The sequence below is a fragment of the Archocentrus centrarchus genome, chromosome 22, assembly GCF_007364275.1.
Source record: "Archocentrus centrarchus isolate MPI-CPG fArcCen1 chromosome 22, fArcCen1, whole genome shotgun sequence".
In the NCBI taxonomy this organism is placed as follows: domain Eukaryota; kingdom Metazoa; phylum Chordata; class Actinopteri; order Cichliformes; family Cichlidae; genus Archocentrus; species Archocentrus centrarchus.
Window position 1 is genome coordinate 633680 of NC_044367.1, and position 24433 is coordinate 658112.

General features: G+C 44.9%; 1 protein-coding gene across 1 annotated transcript; it reads left to right on the forward strand.

Annotated features, from left to right (window-relative positions):
• The first annotated feature begins 85 nt into the window (after nucleotides 1–85).
• Nucleotides 86–23912, forward strand: LOC115772300 (gephyrin-like). The gene is made up of 23 exons (XM_030718442.1): nucleotides 86–257; nucleotides 6925–7003; nucleotides 7081–7138; nucleotides 7369–7461; nucleotides 7537–7631; nucleotides 8813–8879; nucleotides 10764–11072; nucleotides 12989–13090; nucleotides 13655–13792; nucleotides 15809–15851; nucleotides 15945–16082; nucleotides 16627–16719; nucleotides 16859–16914; nucleotides 17545–17664; nucleotides 17742–17800; nucleotides 17890–18165; nucleotides 19640–19727; nucleotides 20843–20916; nucleotides 21639–21703; nucleotides 22226–22329; nucleotides 22417–22513; nucleotides 22829–22967; nucleotides 23080–23912. Exons 1-22 carry the CDS (start codon nucleotides 86–88, stop codon nucleotides 22960–22962), a joined length of 2460 nt encoding a protein of 819 aa, XP_030574302.1. The 3' UTR covers nucleotides 22963–22967; nucleotides 23080–23912.
• The last annotated feature ends 521 nt before the right edge of the window (nucleotides 23913–24433 follow it).

Genomic DNA, 24433 nt, shown 5'->3' on the forward strand with positions numbered 1-24433 from the left:
GTCACCAAGCTGTTGTGGGGCTCCCACGCACCCCGCTGCTGTTACCCGGACACCTGATCTTATTCTCAGTTGGAAGGAATTCATAATGCACGCGCATGCACACACCGGTCCTCCTCCAGAGGTGCAGCACCCCCTCCCCCTCCACCCCCCAGCCTCTGTATGCGCCGTCACAGTGCAGACAGAGGTTGTAAACATGGCGGCGGACGGGATGGTGCTCACCAACCACGACCATCAGACCCGCGTGGGGATCCTCACAGGTAAGGACACCCCCTCATTAGAAGCGCTAAAACGCCTTCGGGCAGCGCACCTGTGCGCCGTTTTGTGTCTTGCAGCCTGCGCGCGGCAGTGTCACGATACGGGCTGCAGAGCGGGCTAACGTTAGCTGCATGCTAACCGGTTCCTGCGTGAGCCGCGAGGGCTGCGGGCGCAAAGGTACGCTGTTTGCGCTTGAGAGCGGCTTTAGCGTGTTTCAGTGTGACTGCGGACTAACATGTGCGCCCCGGCTGCACCTGACAGCGAAACTGCGGTGCACAGAAAGCATTTATTCAGCGTGAAGTGGGGCAGAGGAAGGAGAAGGGCCGGGGAGCTCTTTCAAAATGCGGGCGACCTGCGCGTGCTGCAGTGACAGTCTCACATAAACGGTGCTTTTACTTTGGAGGGTTTCTCCGCTGTGTTCCGGTGTCCGCGGCTCGCTCGGCGGGCGGCGGAGCGACGGAGGGATACCGTTACCGACACGAGCTGCATTATTCATGTACCTCTGCGGGTCCGCCGAGCGGGCCTCGGCTCATATTACCGGGACCTCACAGCTGCTCTGTGGCCGCAGTTAGTTTCCGTTTGACGCTGAAATGAGCGTGAACATTAAACGTGAACGCGCGCGCGCCGTTGTAGCGATGTTCGCCCCCGAGTCGTGCCCGCGGGAGGACTGGGACCAGTATCCGGGACCCAGTAAGCCCAGCAGGAGCACCAGGACAGAGGCTGACAGTCCAGCAGGGGGCGCTGTGAGGTGAACAGAGCGAAAATGATGATCCCCTCCTGTTCCCACATAAAAATATTTCAGTTCCAACACAATAAACATTTCCGTTTCCACAGACCCAGAATCAGCAGTTTTATTCACCATGAAGGACTAAATATGAGTGTTCCGTGTGCTGATTGGAGGATTTTAGGACGGGAAGTCCTCGATGGCGGGCTTTTCCAGGCCAAGTATCCAGCAGACTTTAGCAGCACAGCTAAAATAAAGATTATAAAAACCCGTTAGCAGCACAGCTAAAACCCAGCAGGAGCTTATTGTGTGGGAGAAGCAGTTGGTTGTGGCGGATCAAGGTGATGCTAGCAGGGAGCTGCTGCTTCTAATTTGTTGTTTGTCAGATTTGAGCTCAGTGTGAGAGTCTTTCCTGCTGTTACAGGAACTCTTTCAAACTTACAGAAAGGAAAAAAAAAAACAAAATGGAAGAAGCCATAAAGTGGCTTGTGATGCTCACATAAATATATTTTACTTCATTGGAAACATTGTGTGTTCCACAATGTTCTGCAGCTCCATTCATCAAGGACAAGCTCAAGAGTGCCCCCTGGAGCAGGAAGAGAGCCTGCTGTTTCACGTGGGCGCAGTTCAGTTCACTTCAGCGACTTTAATTAGCAGAGAAACCCAAAGGACTGAGTAAAGCAGATCAAACCGACGGCCAGGGTGTGAATGATGGCGGATCTTTGAGGCCAACGTCAGTTTTTAAGGAGTGCAAAAGTCTGATTCACAGTCATGGTTAAAAAAAAAAAAGTTCCCCCTCGGCCATTTCTAAGGTTTTACATAAGAAAAAAAATATTTTAGTCCTTATCAGGTCTAAAAATTAAGAAAATGCAGCCTGAGATGAACAACACACGATATATTACACAGTATTTATTGAAGAAAAAGACAAAATGTGTGAAACACTGAGTCAACCCCCTCATCCAGGAGCTTCAGCAGCAATAAGTTGTAGTGATGGTTTCCTGTGTGACTTTATCAGTCTGTCACATCACTGTGGAGGAGTTTTGGTCCACTCTCCTTCACAGCGTAGCTTCAGCTCATTGAGGTTTGCAGCATTCATTCATGCACAGCTCTCTGAAGGTCCCACCACAGCATTCAGTGAGGCTGAGGTCTGGACTCTGACTGGCTGTAGCTCAGTAGGTAGAGCAGGTCACCTACTGATCAGAAGGTCAGCGGTTCGATTGCTGGCTACTCCAGGCTACATGCCAATGTATCCTTGGGCAAGATACTTAACCCCAAGTTGCTCTCCGACTGTCCTGTCGGAGTATGAATGTGTGTGAATGTTAGTTAATTAAAAGCACTTAGCTTAGTAGAAACATGGAAGTGCTTGTATGAATGTGAGTGCAAGGGTAAATGTAAAACGTGTTGTGTAAGCGCTTTGAGTGCTCTGATTGAGTAGAAAAGCGCTATATATAAGAGCTAGTCCATTCTTTTGCTGCTGTTCTTGGGATCATCGTGTTGATGACCCAGTGTGGTCCAAGCTTCAGCTGTGGGACAGACGGCCTCACATGTGACTCTGAATACTTTGGTATACAGAGGAGTTCGTGGTCCACTCATACCACGTTTCCACTGCCGAGGTGCCGGTGCTCGTGCCAGTGCTGGTGTGGGTTCCAGTGAACCAGCGAACCACTTAAGAATGGGCCTGTGTTTCCACTGTGCTTTGCGAGCTGATCCTTTACGTTAAGTGTGGGCGGATCCTCGTCTGGAAACGGAAGCCAAAGGGCACAAATGTAGGAGAACACGCTCCTCTTTCTTGTGCTGCGAACACATTTTACGGTCCAAACAAAACTACTGCAGCATCTGTGTGCAGCACAGAGGGAAACACAGACAGCCATTATGAGCAAGACGACAAGTACACTTATCTGTGATATGAACTGATACAAAGCAGCAAGTTCAGGCTTAGGGCCCAACCTAATTCATAGATGTGAAAATTGCATCGCTTTTCTCGTTAAATACACACCACGCAGTGAAATAGCGGCAGAAAACTTTACGTCGTGATGGCAGAGTCACGCCCTTCTGCTGCTTGCGTCACACGTTCTTGGTTCCAGACCAGCTAGCTTGCGGTTCTAGAGTTGAACCCGTTTTTTGGCCGAGCACCAAGTGCGTTTGCAGTGGAAAAAACGTTGAACGGTTCAAACACTGGCACCGGCCCCTGTCATGTGGTTTGTTCAGATGGAGCTTTCTTAGTTTCTGAGTGTTGCATGGTCTGAGCTCAGGGTGAATTTGCTGGGAAGTCCACTCCTGGGAATATTGTGGATTATGTTAACACACACCTGAATGCTTCAGACCTGAAAACTGCCCAAACCTCTGCTTTTATGGAGGTACTCACACTGCTGATGTTTTAATTAAGTGCATTGATCTTGATCATCAGCACTAGGGTTTAATCCCAGGACCCGGGATTCCCGGGAAATGCGATCAGAACCATTTCCCGTTTCCCGGGAAATGTTAAGACGGGAAACCGGGAAAAAAGTCGCATTATATAGCCTATAAAATATGGCTGCCCTGAACAATAAAGAAATATCTGTGTAACTTCGAGTGTTTCTTTTCCTCGTTTGCAGCCGCTTACTAACAATCATGAATTAGGATACGGGCCTAATGTGTGAAGAAAGTATCATGAAATAGATTACTTTAACATATTTCGCTTTTTAAATGGAGTTGAGAAAAATGTATATTTTTTAGGGTATAAGGATTGGCCAGTTTTTCAAAAGATGATTCACAACGAACCTGCTTTGACCCTCAGACACGGTGTTATAAATTTGCTGTTGCCAGAATGGCAATGACCAAGTTGTAGTGCATTACTCAAGACCGGTGTTATGTCATATTATAGTGTAGTACGGTAGTTAACTTTTCAATGACTATTACAGCGTTCCACTGGTGGAACGGTGTGCACGACAGCGCCAGTGGCTGAGCCTTTATCAGTGCTGTGTGGAGGTGAACCGTATTGTTTGCACCAGCAGTTGTAAAATAGCTTGGTATAATTCCATGTACAATGCAGGAATATTCAAATTATATTTGTTAAGGGAGCGTTGAGGAACGATATAACACCGCATAGCTCGAGCACTCGAATGCCGAGATGTAGGTTTTATTGCATTAATCAAGCCAATGTTGCCCCCTACTGGGCATAACAGGACATAGCTGGAAAGCTACCTCTACAGTATCAAAATAGGTTAAGCCCGACACAGGCTACAGAAGGCCTAATTAAACTAATAAAAAAAACTTTTTCCTGGGATTACTGGGAAATGGCTTGTCTTTTCCCGGGATTTGATTCATGTCATTTTTGGGAAAAATATTAAACCCTAATCAGCACCTAGCTCCTACTTACCCTCTTAGTTCCCATGGAACTTTCTGGCACATTGTTTCTGCAGTTTGGCTTAGCTTTTATTAAAATGTAATGGTGTAATATGTCATGTTGTAATTTTAAAGCTCACTGAGGACCAGATTATTTGATTTATGTTCTGATAGGGGTGGCTGTAGCTCAGGAGATAGAGCAGGTCACCTACTGAGCGGAAGGTTGGCAGTTCGATTCCTGGCTACCCCAGGCTGCATGCCAATGTATCCTTGGGCAAGATACTTAACCCCAAGTTGCTCTGCGATGCAAGCGTTGGAGTGTGAATGTGTGTGAATGTTGGATAATTAAAAAAAAAGCACATAGCTTAGTTAATCATGGAAGTGCTTGTACAAATGGGTTTGAATGGGGTAAATGTAAACGTGTTGTATATAAGAATTAGTCCATTTACCATATGTAAAGCTTTAGAACTGAAAAAGGACATCGTTTCTTTTCTCTGTGAGTGTATCTGCTGATATTTGTAGGGACACACCGATCCAGCTTTTTCCAGTTCTAATTTATTGTTGCTCGTCAGATTTGAGCTCAGTGTGAGAGTCTTTCCTGCTGTTATTTACAGGAACTCTTTCAAACCTACAAATGACTGAAAAAATAATTTAAGAATTATTTTGAGGTGTGAATCAGGCCAGGCCACTCTGGTAGGTCTGCTTCGGTAGAAGTGAACTAAAGGTAAACTAACAACTAAAACTAAGTCAACCAACTTTGTCCCACTTTGATGCTAAGGCCCAAAGTCTGGATGTTCTCTGAATGTTTGTGTCAAACTCTGAAAGCTCTTCAAACCTGTGGTTCTCCCAACTGGGCCTCCATCAAATCAGTGAAGATGCACAGGAAAGAAGGTCACAGGGAACAAGGTCAGACACCAACTATGGAGAATGGGAATGACAAACGGAACAATATTGTCATCCTCACCTTGACGGGATGGGACTCAGTTGTACATCTGCACTTAAAGGTTAAAGGTCAGTCTTTCGAGAATGCCAATGTTCACATTTTGGACCGGAAAGACTGATGGTTTGAAAGAGGAGCCATCTCTGTGGAGTCAGTGTCCATCACTGAACAGAGAGGGTGGATTACGACACCAATTTTCCCTCATCTACAGTGCAGTCCTGAGATCCCTTCCCAGGCACCTCAACGCCAACTCATGCCTTACTTCAGGTGACCTTAATAGGTCACATGATAGAGATGGAGGGGGTCTCACAGTGGTTTCACCATAAGCCACTGATTATAATGACCCACACCTTCTTTCACACCTTGGCTCATGTGATGATGCACCTCCAAAAGCTTAAAGAAGTCCAGTCGCCTTTTTTCAGGCTCCAGAAGTTAAACTGTGAACCTGCTGGGTTTCAGGGTTTCATTCATGTGTCAGAGGGTTGAAAGAGTGAGCAGCTTATTATTATAAATGATTGTTTCATTTCTATTAATTTTTCTTTCTGATGAAAAATTTGATATACAGTGAAAAAAATTAAATGAAAGAACCTTTAGGGCGACATGCTAACTCCCTGTCTTGGTTAGTTCATTAGATAAGATGATCGGTTCTATTTCTGTGGATCCAAACAGTCCCAAATTTTTATGTTTCAGAGTGTGTCTCCATCCTTTTACTCTGGAGTTGCAGTGGCATAGAGGATGCGTGCAGGATGGTGTTCTTCTCCAAGCTTTGTGGTTGTGAGAGAGGGTCTGAATTTCTGTTAAGGTCTTTCCTGCATGTTCCTCAGTGTTATTGGACCACCATTTCCTCCATCTTCCTCTGCCGCCCTTTACCTGGAACAGGTCCTCAAAGAACAGTCCTTCAGCTCTTACGGCATGGCTGCACCATTTGAGTTTTCTTCTGCTTCTCCTGTCAGTAGATCTTCACATGAACCTGTGTGTTGTTCTTTTTTTATTTCATTCTAAGTACCATTAATTTTTTTAAAAAACATTTCATCTCTAATTTCTCCTAAAAAATGAACATTATGTTTGCACGGATAATGTTAGAAAATGTTAGACTCCTGCAGAGAACTGATGATGATATTTTGGTGTCTATGTTCTTGATACTTGTGGAGAACCTTGTTACCAGCCTTGATCCTCCTAAAAAAAACACATCCTGCTCATCTCCAGCTCACTGTTTTTACCCTTGGACTGTACTAGAACAGCTTTGCATGAGTCACAGTTCAAAATAATCCTTCTAATCCTTCTTTATCTCATCCTGAGCCAAAATGCAGCACCTCAGTTCATCAACTGTCTGAAACAAGCTGTTTAAGCCCCTCGCGCTTTAAAACAGCTGCTGATAGGCTGCCTGTTACAAACAGAAGGTTTGTACAACATGTAGGTTGGTAGGGGCTCCTGCAGATGAGATGAGCATTTAAGGGTATGCCCAGTTTATGACATCATACTTATTCAAGAGTGGAAAAAACTGTGACAAACTGAGTGTTTGGAGCAGTCTGCATCCTGAGCTTTGGCTCCACACGCTGGTCTCATCATTAGAAACTTTGTGTTTGATATGAGTGTCCTGCACTGGAACAGGAGATATGTGACAGGAAGTGAAGAGAAGCAGTTTGTATGTGTGAAATTCAGCTGAAACGTTCCTCTGCAGTGAGTGACAGCTGCTTCAAGAACCTGGCTGAGGACCGGAGCGGAGTGAACCTCAAGGACCTGGTCCACGACCCTTCATTGTGAGTCATCATAAAATCTGCATCATGCACGTACACACACGACCACACGGTAACTGTCCTTGTGTCACTTCCTGCAGACTAGGAGGAGTCATCGCAGCCTACAAGATCGTCCCAGATGAGATCGATGAGATCAAGGTAATGGCAGACTGTGAAGCACGTTAGGATTCAGTCATTTATGAGAAAGATGTTTGTCAGTGGGCGATGTCTCAGTCCACCTTCAGTCATCAGGTGGACCGGAACATCACTTTGATCTTGCATGTAAAGGTTTTATTCTGTGCTCCCAGCTGTTTTTACAGCCACTGCTCCACAGTAGTTTTTTTTTGCTGCTGCTGGCGAGATATTAGACGAGTTCTGTGTGTTTACAGGAAACTCTGCTGGAGTGGTGCGATGAGCAGGAGCTGAATCTCATTCTCACTACAGGAGGAACTGGCTTTGCTCCGCGAGATGTTACACCTGAGGTACAGATCCATGCAGAGGGCTTTAGCTGCAGACAGCAGCCTGAAATGTCTTAACTCACTGTGGTTTTGGTGTAGGCCACCAGGGAGGTGATCGAGCGAGAGGCTCCAGGAATGGCTCTGGCCATGCTGATGGGATCTCTCAACGTCACTCCGCTGGGAATGCTGTCCAGGTGAGCCCTTTGAACTCTCACTGCTCATGGAGAAAAACCGGTTGTCCTGTAAGAGTTTGCTTCTTCAAGATTTTTTTCTTCACATCATACCAAGTGTTATTTTATGCTTCCAGCATGCTTTTATTTTTATCCAGCTGAAAATACAGATCAAATCAAATGTTGAAACTGAAAAATATCTGCTCATGTCTGCACATCTGAATAAAGCAGCTCCAGCTGAGCTGCATCAGATCTTCTAACACTCAGAGGTGATCAACTGCTGCTGTTTCAAAGCCTCTTTTATGTGTTCATGGCTTCATGAAGCTCCAGATGTTTCAGTGGGTGATGCTCTGGACTGTATTCAGGTCAGTTTAGCAGCTGGAGTCATGCTGCTGGAGTACAAGCTCAGTGAGGTTTGTTCATCATCTGCTGAAGTAGAACTTACCTGAAACGGACCGCGTCTGGATGGTAGATGCTGGATTAGCCCAGCGCTCGCAGCTTCCATGATTTCCAAACAGAATCTCAGCTTCTGATTGGTCAGACCACAGAACAGTTTCCAGTCAAGCTCAGAGGAGCTGGTGGTGTTTCTGGATCTTGTTCCTCTGTTGGTTCTTTGAATGGTGGAATTTGAGCTGATGGTTCTCAGACTTGTTCCTGAGCCCGTACTGTGATCTCCACCTCAGTCCAGTCTGAGGTCTGAACTCTACCATCAGCTCTGCAGCTGCTCCCTGTGTGCTCACATTCCCGAGTCTGTTCATCAGATGATGGCGTCCCTGATTCTTCTGACTTTCCTCTCAGACTGTTGGACCATCTTCGCCTATGAAGCCCTCAGCCTCTCTGGGAGGAACTGATTCCTCTCGTTAGTGTGCAGATGCTCTAACAGCTCCAACATTTCCAGATTTTGTTGCTCCAAGGAACAAATGAGCAGATACTTTTCAAAAAACAGTCAAACTTAACATGTGATGTGCAGTTTTTGGTCTGTTTTCAGGTAGAATCATGGCGCTCTGTTTCTTTTATTTAAATTTTACACAGTTTGCTGAGGCTTCTAGAAACTGTTGTTTACTCAGATCTGTGTGTGTGTGTGTGTGTGTGTGTGTGTGTGTGTGTGTGTGTGTGTGTGTGTGTGTGTGTGCGTGTGTGTGTGTGTGTGTGTGTGTGTGTGATATCCTGTCCTGCTCTAATCCATTTTTCTGTGTTGTTTCCAGGCCTGTCTGTGGTATTCGTGGTAAAACTCTGATCATCAACCTTCCAGGCAGCAAGAAAGGCTCTCAGGTACGAGTCTTGGGCTTTACTCTGCGAGTGCTCTGCTGTGGTGAATCTGTGCTGTGCAGATCTTTGCTCACAAAGTCTACCTGCCAGCTACGCTACATTTCTTTAGTTCTGTGTCGAGCTTGGGCTGAAAGCTTGGGCTGAGCAGATTGACGTGTTCGGCCAGTCGGGTGGAGCTCAGTGTTAGTATGGTCAGCTACATGCTTACAAAACTAATGAAGGGATGGTGGAATTTAGTTGTTATACTTTTTCTGATCTTCATAAATTTTCTTTGTGGCCAACAGTCTGACTGTGTTCAGGCAGCATTTCTTTTTATATGGAGTCATTAAATGATATCGAGCAGCTTTTAAATGTAAAGTCTAAAACTGTAAAGTTTGAACATCAAAATCGGTCTGATACTGTATCACAGCTCCATCAGAGTCTGATCTGTTTGCTCCACAACTCAGAGAAACGCTCTTTACTTATTCAGCTGCTTCACTTATTGCATACTGTTAACTGATGGGAGTGGGTACAGAAGACAGAGTGGGGGTGGTCAGGGGCGGACCCGAGCCCCTTTGGTTTGTGGGCTGCCAGCGCAACCAGGGGAGCTGCAGCGGCGCCCCAAAATGAAACGTCTCTAAAGAAACAGATCAGGCCGAGTTAGTCTGGGAGTCGATGTGCAAGTCGTGGAAGGTGTCAGAGTTTGGAAAAAGATCTAATTTCAAACTTGGCTCTACATGCTGACAAAATTACACTGATGATTTTCTCAGTAAACCTTTCATATATGGTGACAGTCGCAGGGTCAGGCTCACAGCACAAATATTTAGAAATCTCAGTTGATTTTCACACTTCACATTTGGCACCTTGTGGCAAAAATCTGCGTTTTTAACTCAAGGATTGAGTCCTGCCTTTCTTTTAAGGCCAGAAAGAGACTTGTTGCTTCCACCTTTATGCCTTTGATGGATTATATTGTGTTATTTACATATTCACAGACCTTCAGACACTTTAAAGCTCTTGCTCACCAGCCTGTGTTTGTCCTGCTATAGACTCAACCACTGCTGTTTTCTTATTTATTAGACTCTTCTTGGTCTGCTCCCCTCCAACCTGCAGACCTACATCTGTCAAAGTGTGGGGCGTTATTGTCTCCCTCCTGTCTGCCCCCAAAGCTCACGCTGAATTTGGCACATTTATTTCTACTTAGCCCAGAATCGGCTGCATATCAAATTAAACCTAAAGGTGCTGGTGTCAACAAGTGAATCCAAGGTCATTTTAAACAACCTGGAGGCTGCAAATGTCCCACCTGAACATTACTCCTCCTGGCTTAAGTTAGTCTTGTAGTATTAGTCTTCATTTTTGTGAAACCAGTTCCTGGACACGCTCACCTGAGATGTTTGCAGATGTCGACACGCTGCTGCTTCTTCTGCTCTGTGCAGCTAATTTCAAACTCAGACCTGCAGGGGAAAAACCTGCTATGGTGATTCCACATCCCGCAGAATCTTGCTGGCACCTGTCGGATAACCATGACTGTGTCGGCACTTTTTGATCACCCCTACGCATCAAAGCAGTTCATTCTTAATCAGATTTTAATTTACACAACAATTTTGGCTTCTGGGGATTATTCCAACAAGATAACTGAGGTAGAAATGGTTTTTGTGGTATATTCTGCTCCTGCAGTAACACTCTTCCACCCTCTGCCCCTGCCATGCTGTGGCAGGTTCACTTCACCTTTATTCAGTTTATTTAGTTATGTTCAGGTAATCAGCTTAATTCAAAGGACAAGCTAATAAATCCACTGTGTCTGTCAGGATCATGAACCTTTAACATGATGATGATGATGATGATGATGATGATCAATAAATTGTTGAACTGTTTTTGGTTCAAAGTCTCTAAACTCTCTTTTTTTTTCAGGAGTGTTTCCAGTTCATCCTGCCCGCTCTCCCTCACGCCATCGACCTGCTGCGCGAGGCCACAGTCCGAGTTAAATCCACACACGCCGCTCTGGAGCAGCTGCCATCCCCCTCCCCTCTGCAGGCCAACACATATGCCAACACACACGCCAACACACACACCATGGAGCGTGGCACCCAGTGCGAGGAAGAGGAGGAGGAGGAGGAGGAGGACAGGAGGAGAGGTCGCCACGCACACAACCACCACCATCACCACCACCACCACCAGCATGGCTCCTCCCACATCACCGCAGCCGCTATTGCTGCCAAGGTAAGCCGCGCGCAGGCCGTACGGAGAGCGGCGCCGCTGCTGGAAGCTGCCAGATGAAACTTTAATGATCAGTGTGGGGAAAGTGGGTCATTGCAGCAGCTACCGTACTACAGACTCATGCAGCGCCGAGGCTGCAGGCTGCTGCAGGACGCACAGACATCAACGGGAAGCAAACGCTCAGCAGGGCAGGAAGGAAAGCAGGAGGCCCTCTTTACAGGAACATAACGTCCCCGATATTCACAAAGACGCATCCGATTCAGGATCCCGTGGGACCTTGAAAGCTCTGAATGAAAATCCAGGAAACGAAGGCCATCAAATGTCTTAAATTTACCTTCCCACAAGGTTTTAATGTGCAGGTGATGTTCTCATAACCGTAGAAAGACATGAGAGTCAATAAGACTAGTTTTTCCAATCTGTAAAGTTCTTGCATTTGGACCTGCAGTCTAAAATTTAGAAAGACACGGCTTACTGTCATGTGACAAAGTAAAGCATCAATGCTGTTTGCAGGGATTATTGTTTATACCAAAAAAAGTCGTTATGGCTGGTTTATAAATGCCAAAAATATGATGTCTGATTTTAATATGTTTTTGCTTCTTTAAAAGCATTAAAGTAGGAGCGACAGGATTCAGTGAAGTGAGGGCAGTTTTGGTGCATAAACGCTTAAACTGACATGTTGAGAAATTATCAAGTCAGAAAGATAAGAGACCCATCCCAGAGTCAACACGGTGGTGACAAACATACAGTCCGAGGGCCAGAACCGGCCTGCTGGAGGGTCCAATATGGACTGAAAATTGCAGTGAAGTCATCATTTTTTAAATGTATATAATATAAGGCGTTGGTATTTCTGGTGCAGTGAAATATTGCCAGCATTACGAAGCAGGAGTGAAGATGTGTGAAAAGTTATTTCTAGTAGTTTGATTCATAGAGAGTTGCTCAGCTAAAAAAAATGCTACATGTGAAAGTTTTACAACTTGACTGTGATCAGTAAATGTTGATGTTGCTCTTCAAATCTGGCAGCCAGTGAGCTGAAAGGAGTACACCCCTGGTGTACACACTCCCGGTGGTGGAGCAGGCCTGGTGTTTGGCTCACTCTTTAAAGCTGGAGATGGATGTTTATTTGCACACACTCGACCTTCATCGGGAACAGTTCTGACTGATGTACAGTAGGGATGTTCCATGTGGACTAACCGTTGGCATCTAATATTGGTTAAAAAACTGTTCTAAAGTTGGAGATGTTAGTTTGTGGTAAGCTGGATGTACCTCTTGGATGTTACCTGGTCTTCTTTGTTGGACTTTGTAGCAAGAGAATCTTTGTTTATATATTTATTCTTTTACCAATTTTACCAACAGACTTAAATAAAAATATTCCTGATCAGCAGACCGAGAATTTTAAACCAGGAGCCTCCTTGCTGTGAGGTGACACTGCACCTCTGTGCTGCCCAGCAGTCCTCACTCAGGTGTGAAAACACCTGCATTCTTTCTGTTGTCCAGCAGGCCCGTGAGTCTCCTGCTCCCCTGATCTGAGCTCAGTTCATTGCTAATGCTCATCACATCCTGCTTCAAAATGCTAGGATGGCGACGGTGAAAAGCGCAAGGCTTCATAACGGGACTGCACTAAGCAGTTAGGGGATGCCAGAGAGGCTATATCCGCCTGTTATACTGTCTGTCTTTGACCATGCCCACTGGTGACGGCACACAGCTACAACATGTAGACGATGAACAGGCCCACAACCACGCCTGTCGCTGCAATTAGCTTAAAAAAAGATAACTGTGAGCTCAGATTTGAGCCATGAAATGTGAAATGTATCACAGGCTGATGTTTAACTTCATCCCATTTCGTGTCATTCACCTGTCTCTGTCAATGTGTGTGTCTGCGTGTGTGCACCTGCATGCTCGTGTGTGTGTGTGTCCATCAGACGAGCCATGCTGTGGTCATGGCTAAAGGGAGTCCCTACCTGCCTGGCACCACACCCGCTCCTCCCTCTCATTTCACCTGTTCCTCTACTCATGACCAGCAGGTGAGACACCCCACACATACACCTGTCCTTTCCTGTCATTGGTCAGTTTATCATGTCTGTCCATCGCTCACTGCAGGGCACCATACTTCATCCACTCATACCCAAGTTAGCTTGAAGATTATCTGATACCACCCAAGACCTTTTTAAGGTGGACCTATTATGATTCTCCTTATTTAGATGCTGTAACTTGTTCTGAACAGCCACTTATCCCACATTAGTGACATGAGCCTTTAAATTTACCCAGAAAACAGATGAAACATCCAGGGTACTGATACAGTTTAAAAAAAACTTTGATATATTTCACGATACTGATGCTCATAGAAAAAAATCTGAAAATATTCATAGTATGGAGGTAAAATTTTGCACGTCTTTATTAAATATATTAGAGTTATTGTAGGCTTTAAAATCAGCGATTGTGACGGGGTCAGGTTTGATGTGGATTGATCTTTAGCTTTAGCAGCTGTAGCTAACAACAAACAACTGAAGAAAACTCTTGGACTAGCATTAAGTGTGTGTGTGTGTGTGTGTGTGTGTGTGTGTGTGTGTGTGTGTGTGTGTGTGTAGATCCCGGACTCGATCATTTCTCGAGGTGTTCAGGTGCTTCCACGAGATTCGGCCTCTTTAAGCTCCACCCCTTCCGAGTCACCCCGGGCGACACAGGCGACCTCCCGCCTTTCCACCGCCTCGTGCCCGACGCCCAAGGTACACACAAACCTTCACACATGCACACAGACAGCACCGCTAAGAGGTCAGCCACAAAAGCCGCCATTTTGCATGAAATTCCAGCTTCCTGTTTGTGCTTTGTTACGATTAGAGCATGCCCAGTATATGTACGCTAACTGCTGATAAAAGCTCCTTTTAAAAACGGTAACAGGCAGTTCCTGCATGATTAGAGCTTTTAATAATTTTCTTTATTTCCTAACCTCCTTCTTTCTCTTAATAAAACCAGTAAAAACATGTCTGATTTCCTGACATAGAAAGTAAGTTTTAGCTTTAGGGCCTGACCGACGCTGATTTTCAAAGAATAAAAACTCCAATAGTGATAAAACAGCCAACGGTGTGTTAGATTTACACTGAAACAGAAAAACATTTATTAAGCTTTCTTCGTGTGACATTTTTCAAACATAAAATGTTTTTTATTGCCAATATTTAAATAGAAGTTTTTTTCTCTTTGTCACCTGGCGTTCCCCCAAGGCTCTACCCTGGGTCCTCCATCATTCCCTATAAACATGTTTCCCCATACAGCTTTTTGTTTTTTTTAATCACCAGTGTTTGAAGTGATTGCAGCATTATTGAATAGATAAGATGTTTCCTAACAGTTATGTTATCGCTAACAAATTATATGAGTGAGTGCCACTAATAAAGCTTAGAAATGGAGTCCACAAATTACTAACATCACCAAACGAACAATCACCAAACAAGTATGTATGAGTAGTATGAAGTAGTTTATTTATGTTAGCAGGTAGGCTAACATTGGCTAACAATAGATAGAAAAACTCTAACTGTGATGAGTAACAAGTTGTCTGTGGTAATAAAATTAAATCTCAAATCCAAACTGATCTGGGAGCCTAACTGGCCATTTTTAAGTGACTTTATCAGTCAACATTACAAGTTAATCATCACTAAATTCATGCACTGCAGCTAAGTTACAGCTAACTGGCTAACCTTATCTAAATCATAAGCGAACGACTGTCAGAATTTACATATTATATAAAAATATATGATTTTATTCTAAATTAAATTAGCTAGCTAGAGCAGGGGTGGTTAGCCAGCTAGCTGTACTTTAGCTACACATGTACTTCATCATATCCAGGCCAGTTGTTGTTGTACTGATATTCAGCTGCTCTGTCAGCTGTTTGACAGCAGCAGAGAGCAGGACAGTCTGTGTATGACACAGCACTTTTTAGATGCTAGTGCCTTCTGAGTTCATTTAACAGCCGCTGCAGTTTTCTGAGGTTTCATGCCTAATTTTCATTTACCGCACAGACTAATAAGCAACAGGAAGGTGCCAACCGTCAAACTCTGGACCGAAATTTGGCCCAAAAAAATTTGATTCGACCACAGTTAGAAACTTAGCATCATGAAGCCACCCACCGGAACATCAATAACACTTATGTTAAATTTATGTAACAATATCAATCCAAATGTCAAAGCCAGTTGTCAGTTGTAATCATCCCGCATTGCGTGATCGTCAGCTATTAATTTTGTTCAGGAAAGTCTCGGGACTTGTGTGCTGTTTGTTGAGTGGGAGTGAATGGGCCTGTGACGTTTGGGAAAACTTAGATCTATGGAAATGTCTTCAGTTGTGTATGGTTAAAAATAGAGAAAAATGTGTAGCATCAAATTATGCTTAAATCATCTAATTTCCCTTTTTTTTAAAGTCAGAAGACACCTAGTTTTCTGACCTCCTGTTTTAATTTGCTGTTAATGTCTTCAGGTGTTAAGACAAACCTAATTACCTGCTGCTTAGCACATCAGACAGGAGAGCAGAAATAGGCCCTAGCTGATATCCGATGTTTGATTGAAGGTTTAGACTGAGGCGATGAATAAAAATAAACCCTACTCGCTCCCACAGTAATCGCTCTTGAAATGCTTTAATGTTGCATCTAGAATTCATATTGTTTATGTTTCCACATCCTGTGAGTGAGACACATAAAAGAAGTCTTTCAGTCGTTCTTTACCATCATTTCAGTGAAGAATAAATCTGTTTCTCTGCAGGTTCAGTCACGCTGTGGCAGCAATGAGAACATACTGAGAGCCAGTAAGTTCTGTGTGTGTGTGTGTGTGTGTTTCATTAACAATACAGCTTGCAAAAGTTGTTTACAGGTGTGTGTGTGTGTGTGTGCGTGCGTAGGCCACAGTGCAGTTGACATCAGTAAAGTGGCTCGCCGTCATCGTATGTCGCCATTCCCGCTGACATCCATGGACAAAGCCTTCATCACTGTTCTAGAGATGACGCCTATTCTGGGAATTGAAGTCATTAACTACAGAGGTGAGTGTGTGTGTGTGCGTGCACGAGCGTGCATACAGATCAATTATGGCCCGAGGCCACAACTGGCTTGTACACTATGGCATCCAGCCTATGGTGTCCTAAAAGTAAAACAATCAGCATAATGACTCCAGTGACTCTGTACTTATCATTAACACGACTCTAATGCAGGGGGATTAAACATGCGGCCAGGGGCCCACAGTTTACACGCTGAAGTGTCCAGTTTAGTCCACTTTGCCAAGTGTGAGTCAGTAATTACTCCAGTTTGTTGATGAAATACGCTGCTAGTGCTGGTGTGGTGGGCCTTTGCCACCTAACGTGTATTATTCTTGGGTGTTTGACCATGTTATGTGGGTACTACCCCTGCAGAACCTGCCATCTCACCCAGTCATGAAAGCTTGCTCTGTGTCAATGACACCTGCTACAAGATAAATCTGTAAAAATGTGATCATGGTTGGTGTTTGAAGGTTTCAAGCGTGTGCTAACAGATGTACCTCTAACGAAGCGTTAATATTTTACGTTACATTGAAGCGTCTTTTCTCCACAGATGGTTTGGGTCGAGTTCTCGCTCAGGACATCTATGCCAAAGACAACCTTCCTCCGTTCCCCGCCTCCGTTAAAGACGGCTACGCTGTGCGAGGTGAGCCCACCAGCACCGCCTGAAACATCTGCATTTATTTACCTTTTATCTGTTTGTTGGAAATGAAAGCTGTAACCTGAATATTAAAAATCAGTGATCACAGTCTGATTTTAGTAACTGGCTTACCTGTGACCCATAGCTGCCGATGGCCCAGGTGATCGCTTCATCATGGGAGAATCACAGGCTGGGCAACAGGTCAGCTCTCATAACACAACTGTGGAACTTTATGATTACTTTAGTAATGCATAAACATCATCTGCTATTCTAAAACAGCTTTTGTAGGTGACACTGCTAAATAACTTCAGTTTTATTGGCCAGAGGGCTCTGTTTCAGTGGTGCATGCACCATGATCAGTGCAGCGTGACACGGTTTGGATTCATGGACTGATTAGGTTCACGTATGTGCAGAATGTAGATCAGGAGGAAGGCTGATTAAGGGACATTAGGATTTTTTTAGAGCCAGAATTACAGCTATGTTAGCACAGCACCTGTGCAGCCAAACACTAAAGTACCAACAGCTGCAGTTCCTCTAATGTCCACTTGAGGCTCCAAAAGTGAGGAAACCTTTGTGAGTGTGTTTGCTGATGGATTTGATGACTGAAGACTCTGTTTCTGCGAGTGACTCCATTATGGAGGGCTGAGCGTGCACCAGTGTAAAAGGACTTGGTTTATAGCAAAAAAAAAAAAGAGTGAAATGCAAAAATGTAGCAAAAAAAAAGTAATCATTTTATCTTAATTTTTGAAATCATAATTGACTAACAACCTCCTTAGACACACCTGATGAAGTCCAGACTCAGTAAACTGTCTGTGTTTTGTGTGTTTGCAGCCCACCCACACAGTGATGCCAGGTCAGGTGATGAGGGTAACAACCGGTGCTCCCATTCCCTGTGGAGCCGACGCTGTGGTCCAAGTAGAAGACACAGAGCTGCTGAGGGAGTCTGAGGATGTAAGAACACCACGACGAAGGCTGATGCCTCAGTCTGTGCACCTGCTGGCTTTACTTCACCTGTTCGTCTGTTACAGGGCACAGAGGAGCTGGAGGTGAGGATCATGGTCCAGGCCCGACCCGGACAGGACATCAGGTAAGAGGAAAACAGTTAGTTTTCCATTTGTGTTTGTCAAACAGGTGGAAATACAATAAAGATAATATTGTGCTTTTGTGTCCACACAGGCCAATAGGACATGACATCAGGCGAGGGGAGTGCGTGCTGGCTAAAGGTACGCACATGGGCCCGTCAGAGATTGGTCTGCTTGCCACGGTGGGGGTGACTGAGGTCAGTGTGCACAAGTTCCCTGTGGTTGCTGTGATGTCCACCGGAAACGAGCTGCTAAACCCAGAGGATGATCTCCACCCGGGGAAGATCAGAGATTCGAACCGCTCCACTCTCCTCGCCACCATCCAGGAGCACGGATACCCCACCATCAACCTCGGCATCGTCGGAGACAAGTGAGAGCGTTTCAACTTTGCACACTCTGTCCCTGTGGTCAGACTGTTTTCCAAAAGTATTCAGACACTGACACCTTTGTTTTGTAATTCTGCATCTCGCCCCCATGAAGCTTAGGCCAGACAACCCTTGTGTAAAAATGCTTCAGAGTCTGAGTTTTACCAGCTTAGAGATTGAATGAACAAATGATAGAATTTTATAAAGCTAATAAATGTTTTAAAGCACTGGGTGATCATCCTGACAGAGGAGTTCAAAGGATGGCTTCAGTGGGCCTGGTTCACTGATATTTGTGTGAAAACTGTCGGATTTATGAAACGCGCATACCAACCTATTTTATTTTTACCACCGTGCGTATGTTAGTGAATCCAAATTATTCTAACCAACAGGCGTGTGCAGTCTGCATGCTGCCCCGCTCCCATGTGTCTATATCCTCGAGGTAGAGCAGGGAAGCAGTGACGATGTTGTAAGGGTAAGCCTGCACCTCCAAAGCAGGAGAAAAAATCCGACTGAAGAAAATGAAATCGAGTGTCCGAGGAGGAATCCAGAAAAGGTGTTTCCACCTGAGCAATGACGGTTTAAAGAATGTGAGGCTCCAGCTGAAATTTTCAGAATAACGTTTGGCCATCAAAGTTGATCTTAAAAACAAGAAAAAGACTCAGACAGAAAAAGAAGAAATGGGTGAAGGACAAAGAGCAGCTAATCTGTCCGGCCGAGAGGAGAAACTCACTGCAGTCACTGAAAACAACATCCAGATTCTCCAGCACTGGGATAGAGCCACGAAAGGAAAGGGCAGACTTAATTTAAGATCAGAAATATTGGGATAGGTTTAAATTCATTCATTTTGTTTACTTAACATGCAATTTATTATTTTTATTTTTATTCATTCATTTTAATTCTGAGCATTTTGAGGCTTATCGTGTTTTGGAAAACTATAAGTCTTCAAAAGGAAGAAATAAAAATAATAATAGTAATTATTATTAGTTGTAGTATTCAGGTTAAAGACAGCCGGCTGTCATTTGTTCGTACACGTGCTCAGAGGCTCCTCTAAATCAGTTTGTAAATTATAAACAAATCCAGGAATAAAATTATTGCTGAGTCGCTGATTTGTGTGTGAAACTTTTGTATGTATGAGTTATACTCAGGTTTATGTGTGTGTACCGTTAGTTCTTCTTACCCACACACGCAGAGCTCAAGAGCTGACGCCTTTTTTGCATCGTGAGAAAATCTGAAAGGATCTGCTAACAGATTTTGTGTGTTTGTGTGTGTGTGTGTGTTTGTGTGTGTGTGTGTGTGTGTGTGTGTGTGTGTGTGTGTGTGTGTGTGTGTAGACCCGAGTGTTGCTGAGATGTGCAGTTTAAGTTTTTGTGGTTGGTGTTATTATTCCTCAGTTTGGTTGATGTGTTCACTGTTTGCACGTTGGACTGCTGATCAGCATTTTTAATGATCTCCAGTCCGATGCCTCACTTGTGTTTGCAGCCCTGATGACCTGCTGTCAGCTCTGCACGAGGGAATCAGTCGCGCTGATGTCATCATCACCTCAGGGGGCGTGTCCATGGGAGAGAAGGTAATGTTCACCTGTGAACCATCTCCTTGAAGTAACTGACGAGTCTGTTTTGAAAAGGCTTCTCCATTTACGGCTGTTATCAGCAAGTTTAGAGCTGAAAACTTCAGTCCATACCCACCTGCTGTTAGTCTGAGCTCCAGCACCTGAATTCCCCCTCCAGCCCCCGGTTTGTAGCAGCGCACCTCTACTGCAAGCTCCTCCCTCAGGAAGTGAAGCAATACAAGGCATCAATCTATATTTTTGTTTTATTGCCTGACCACGAGCTGTCAGTAGAGACTGAAAGAATTAGATCACAGATACAGCAACAGAAATGAACTTCCTCTTTAGGGGAAGCCAGGTTGGAGGCACTACTCCTTTATCTCAAAAGGAGCCAGCTGATGTGGTTTAGCATCTGACCAGGAGGACTCCTGAGCACCTCCTAGGTGAGGTGCTTCATGTCCAACTGGGGGGGAGACCCCGGAGCAGGGCCAGGGCTCGCTAGAGAGATTATGTCTGTCTGCTAGAAGGCCTCAGTGTCTCTTCAGAAGACCTGGAGGAAGCGGCGGGATAAGGGAACACATCCCTGCTTAGACTGCTGTACCTGAGACCTGGAGCCCAATAAGTAGCAGAAATTAGATGGAGGGGCAGGAGCCTGATGACGACCAGCAGGGTGCACACCTGGGCGTTCCTCAGCAGCTTTTATTGTTCCTGGTGGACATCTGTACGAGGCCTGGTGCTCAACATCTGATGACAGAGTTTGTGTCAGTTGGACCCAAACAGACCCTCATATACTCACAGATGTGTAAACTGTAACATGCACTTGGCTCAGGGGCTGGGAACGCAGCAGTTATGTGTGGTTGTGGTACCTAAAGGGCGAAGCCTGTATGAAACAGAGTGGTGGTTAGGATCGAGGCGACTCTTTAAGCTGCCTGAAGAAAAAATGTTTGTCTGATCGCAGCCTCATGCCGTAAAACCAAGGTGGGGCAGCAGGTGGGTGTGGCCTAAAGTTTTTCAATGTGAAGCTTTTAATCAGATTGCACTGATGCAGTGACATAGTGAGCAGATATTCTGATCCTCAGTACTGCTGACTGAATGGTACCTCATTGTTGCTGTGTGTGTGTGTGTGTGTGTGTCAGGACTACCTGAAACAGGTGCTGGATATCGACCTGCACGCGCAGATTCACTTTGGCAGAGTCTTCATGAAGCCAGGGTGAGAGGGGAGAGGGGAGAGGGGACTTCCTGCTGTATTCGCAGTACTGCTCGATCAGGGTTGCCAGCTCACGTCTGTGCCGTGTGACTTGCTTTTCCCTTCATTCTCAAACAAATCTCACGCCTCCATGAAATGATTGTGATAATGAACAGATTCTTTTGTTCTTGACATCAAGCATGCTCCATAAACACTGGAAAACACACTTTACATCTTTCTTTGGCTAGAGGCTCATATGCTCTCTCTGTAAGAGGCCATGAATGAGACTCACCTGTGAATATAATCCAATCTTGGTTTGACCAAACGTGAACAGGAGCTGTTTGAGTTTCTAAATATCTGCAGCTTCTTAGCGTCCACATAGAAGTGGGACTCCAAAGCAGCAGTTAGTTTTTCAGAGCTGAGGCACAGAGAGAGGATCGGCAGCTGCCTCAGTCAGTTTTACTGCTTCCTCTTCATGCCGAGTCCTGAGCTTCCTCACAGCTACAGGCAGAAATATTTCATCTGGTAGCTGAAAGCTGGCAACCCTGCAGCAGAGTTACTACAGTACTTCAGGTACTAATAGTACTGCTACTACACCTGATTTATAATATTTTATTATTTGTATGTTATTATTTCTGCTTTTCTGCTCCAAATGCCGATGCTCTTCTGGTGTGTGTGTGTGTGTGTGTGTGTGTGTGTGTGTGTGTGTGTGTGTGTGTGTGTGTGTGTGTGTGTGTGTTCCTCAGTCTTCCCACTACCTTTGCCACAGTCGACATTGATGGGACACGAAAGCTCATCTTTGCCCTGCCAGGTACTCTAACAGTATGATGCTGTATAATTTACCTGCCTTTGTATCGTCGTCCTCACGTCACGGCTCGACTCCTCAGATCAGTTTCACAAAGATAGATGCTGATTATGAATCTCAAACCTTTATTTAACCAGGAAGCAAAAAGCCTGAGGTTAAGAATCTCTTCAGCGAGCACGTCAGAAAGGCAGCTTTAATGTTTTTCAGTGGTGGGAGAAACTGGGGCTCCTGGAGAACACAGGGTGAACATCAGTGCCCTCCAGAAAGAAAGGTTTGAACCCTGGACCTTCTGGCTGGGAATTAACAGTTACTTCATGTTTAGCAGAGTAGTGGACGGGCTCAGTAGGCCGAGCTGTGTGTGTAGTTTGGATGCTTCTCCCAGGTACTGGATCTCCTTTTCTGCTCAACATCATAAGATTGAACAGCTGAAAGGAACAGTTTGAGAACACTTTGGGGTTACCAGGATTTCTGTATCAGTTCATCATGTAATGTGGTCTGAGCTGTGGGAGTGATTTTATTGTTTCCTAGGTAACCCAGTGTCCGCTGTGGTGACGTGTAACCTGTTTGTGATTCCTGCTCTGAGGAAGATGCAAGGCATTCTGGATCCTAGACCTACAATCATCAAAGCGAGGGTACACACATGTGCGCACGCACACACATGCACCCTTTGTGGACAGTGTATCTGTTGAAGTAGCCGCTTGTGTTTTCTGTATCTTCAGCTGTCCTGTGATGTTAAGCTGGACCCCAGACCAGAGTACCACCGCTGTATTCTCACCTGGCATCATCAGGAGCCGCTGCCCTGGGCTCAGAGCACAGGTAAGTGTGTGCACAGGCGCGCGCGCACACACACACACACACACACACACACACACTCAGTCAGACAGTCAGTGTCTGTGTAAGCACCGTGTTTTCTCCACCTCCTCAGTTTTATGACACTGGATAAACTGTGTACATTGGTGCTGAACCACGCTCACTGTAAACACAGCAGACATGGAGGAAGTGTTTTTTGCTGTTTTTGCAGCATGTTTTATATGTTGTGAGTTTGTACAGCTGCTGCCTTGGTCAGGTCTCTCTTCTGAAACAGGTTTCATGTCAGTGAAGTAACAGAAATAATACACCCCCCCCCCGCAGGTAACCAGGTCTCCAGCAGGCTGATGTCGATGCGTAGCGCCAACGGCCTGCTGATGCTGCCTCCTAAAACAGAGCAGTACGTGGAGCTCCATAAGGGAGAAGTCGTGGACGTCATGGTCATTGGACGGCTATGATGCAGGTATGGCGACCCGTGGTCACACAGGCAGACTGAGCGTGTGCGAACTGTGGGTTTCTCTTTTTTTTTTTTTTTTTTTTTTTTTTTTTTTAAATTAACCATTTTTTCTCTCCAGACTGAAACGTCACTCGCTACCGATTACCGTGGCAGCGCCAGGACTTCTTGTCTGCACAGGAAACAGCCGGGGGGGGCGGGAAGTGGTGCATGTCTACCTGGTCGCCATTAGCTGTGATGTCATATGCAACAGCCAATCGGAGCCAGCGCAGGCTGAGTCCTCATTGGTCTGCTCTGAGGAGATCACTGTATTTCAATGGAGAAAAAAATGTTAAAAAAAATATATAAAATATGAGATTTATTCTGTAATATTATTATCCTGATGATAATGATTATTAATATTCTTAATTAATATTCTATTTATTATTATTATCATGGTTCTGACTTAATATTATCATCTTAGTAGTATTCATGCCTTCTTCTCTCCTCTTCATTTGCTTTGTGCGTTTTTCCCGGGTAGATTAGAGATATAGAGACTCTCCCCTCCTTCTCCTCCTCCTCCTCCTTCTTTTTCTACCCCTGCTCTGCTCTGGCGTCTTCCCTCCTGCTATAGAAACTCCCCGATAACCCTGCCGTTTCACTACATCTCCTCCTGGATCACACCGACTCCAAACATCAGCAAAATATTACTAAAATATGAACTAAAGGCTGATGAAGACGTCCTCTGAGTGAAGCTGCTCGTACTGTTTGTGCCACTACAGTAAATATTTTTTGCCAAAAGAAAAAAAAAAGTTGCAGGCACCCTTTGTGTTCAGTTAAACTTTTCTGCAGATTTAACCCTTTCAGACCATCTGAAGACATCTCAATGAAGCCATGAAATCGTGCTCGGTGGGTCAGCGGCTCATCTTTGGAGCACTGAACGATTTCTCTGCTCTGACATCGAATATAAACATGATAAATACTCAACGACTTCTCTGATCGTCATATCAAAGGTGCGCCGCGCTGACAGTTTAATCCAACCCTGCATTCAAGTGGTGTTTCACCAACCTGAGTCTCACGTTTACAACATGAATAGATTTATTTTAAGAAATGCTCAGTAATTTTCCAAAACATCTGGACACTCTGGTTTTCGTACTCAATCCAGAGTGAAGAGTGCATTTATTGGGGACTATTTTCAGCGGCGGATTAATCCGCATCTGCTCCTCTAGTGAATGCTTCTGGGTTCTGGTTGTGACATTTGTCCTTTCGTGGAATTCACAGCCTCTCAGAAAAATACAGAATAGTTCATGTTCTTACCTGTCAAGTAGCCAAAGATTGTTATACTTAGTAGACAGTCTGTCTCTAAGGCTGGCCAATCAGGAGCCTCAGTCTTTGCTCAGATTTTTACCCACAGACAAACACACACAGAGGAGCTGCTTCACTGACGATATTCCCGGCTTTCCTACATCACTTGAAGGCAGGGTGTCACATTCAGG

Coding starts and splice junctions, on each gene's coding strand:
- LOC115772300 (XM_030718442.1), top strand. CDS start 86: ATGCACGCGCATGCACACACCGGTCCTCCTCCAGAGGTGCAGCACCCC. Junction 7,139..7,368: donor ATGAGATCGATGAGATCAAG/GTAATGGCAGAC, acceptor GTGTGTTTACAG/GAAACTCTGCTGGAGTGGTG. Junction 16,720..16,858: donor AGACGGCTACGCTGTGCGAG/GTGAGCCCACCA, acceptor TGTGACCCATAG/CTGCCGATGGCCCAGGTGAT.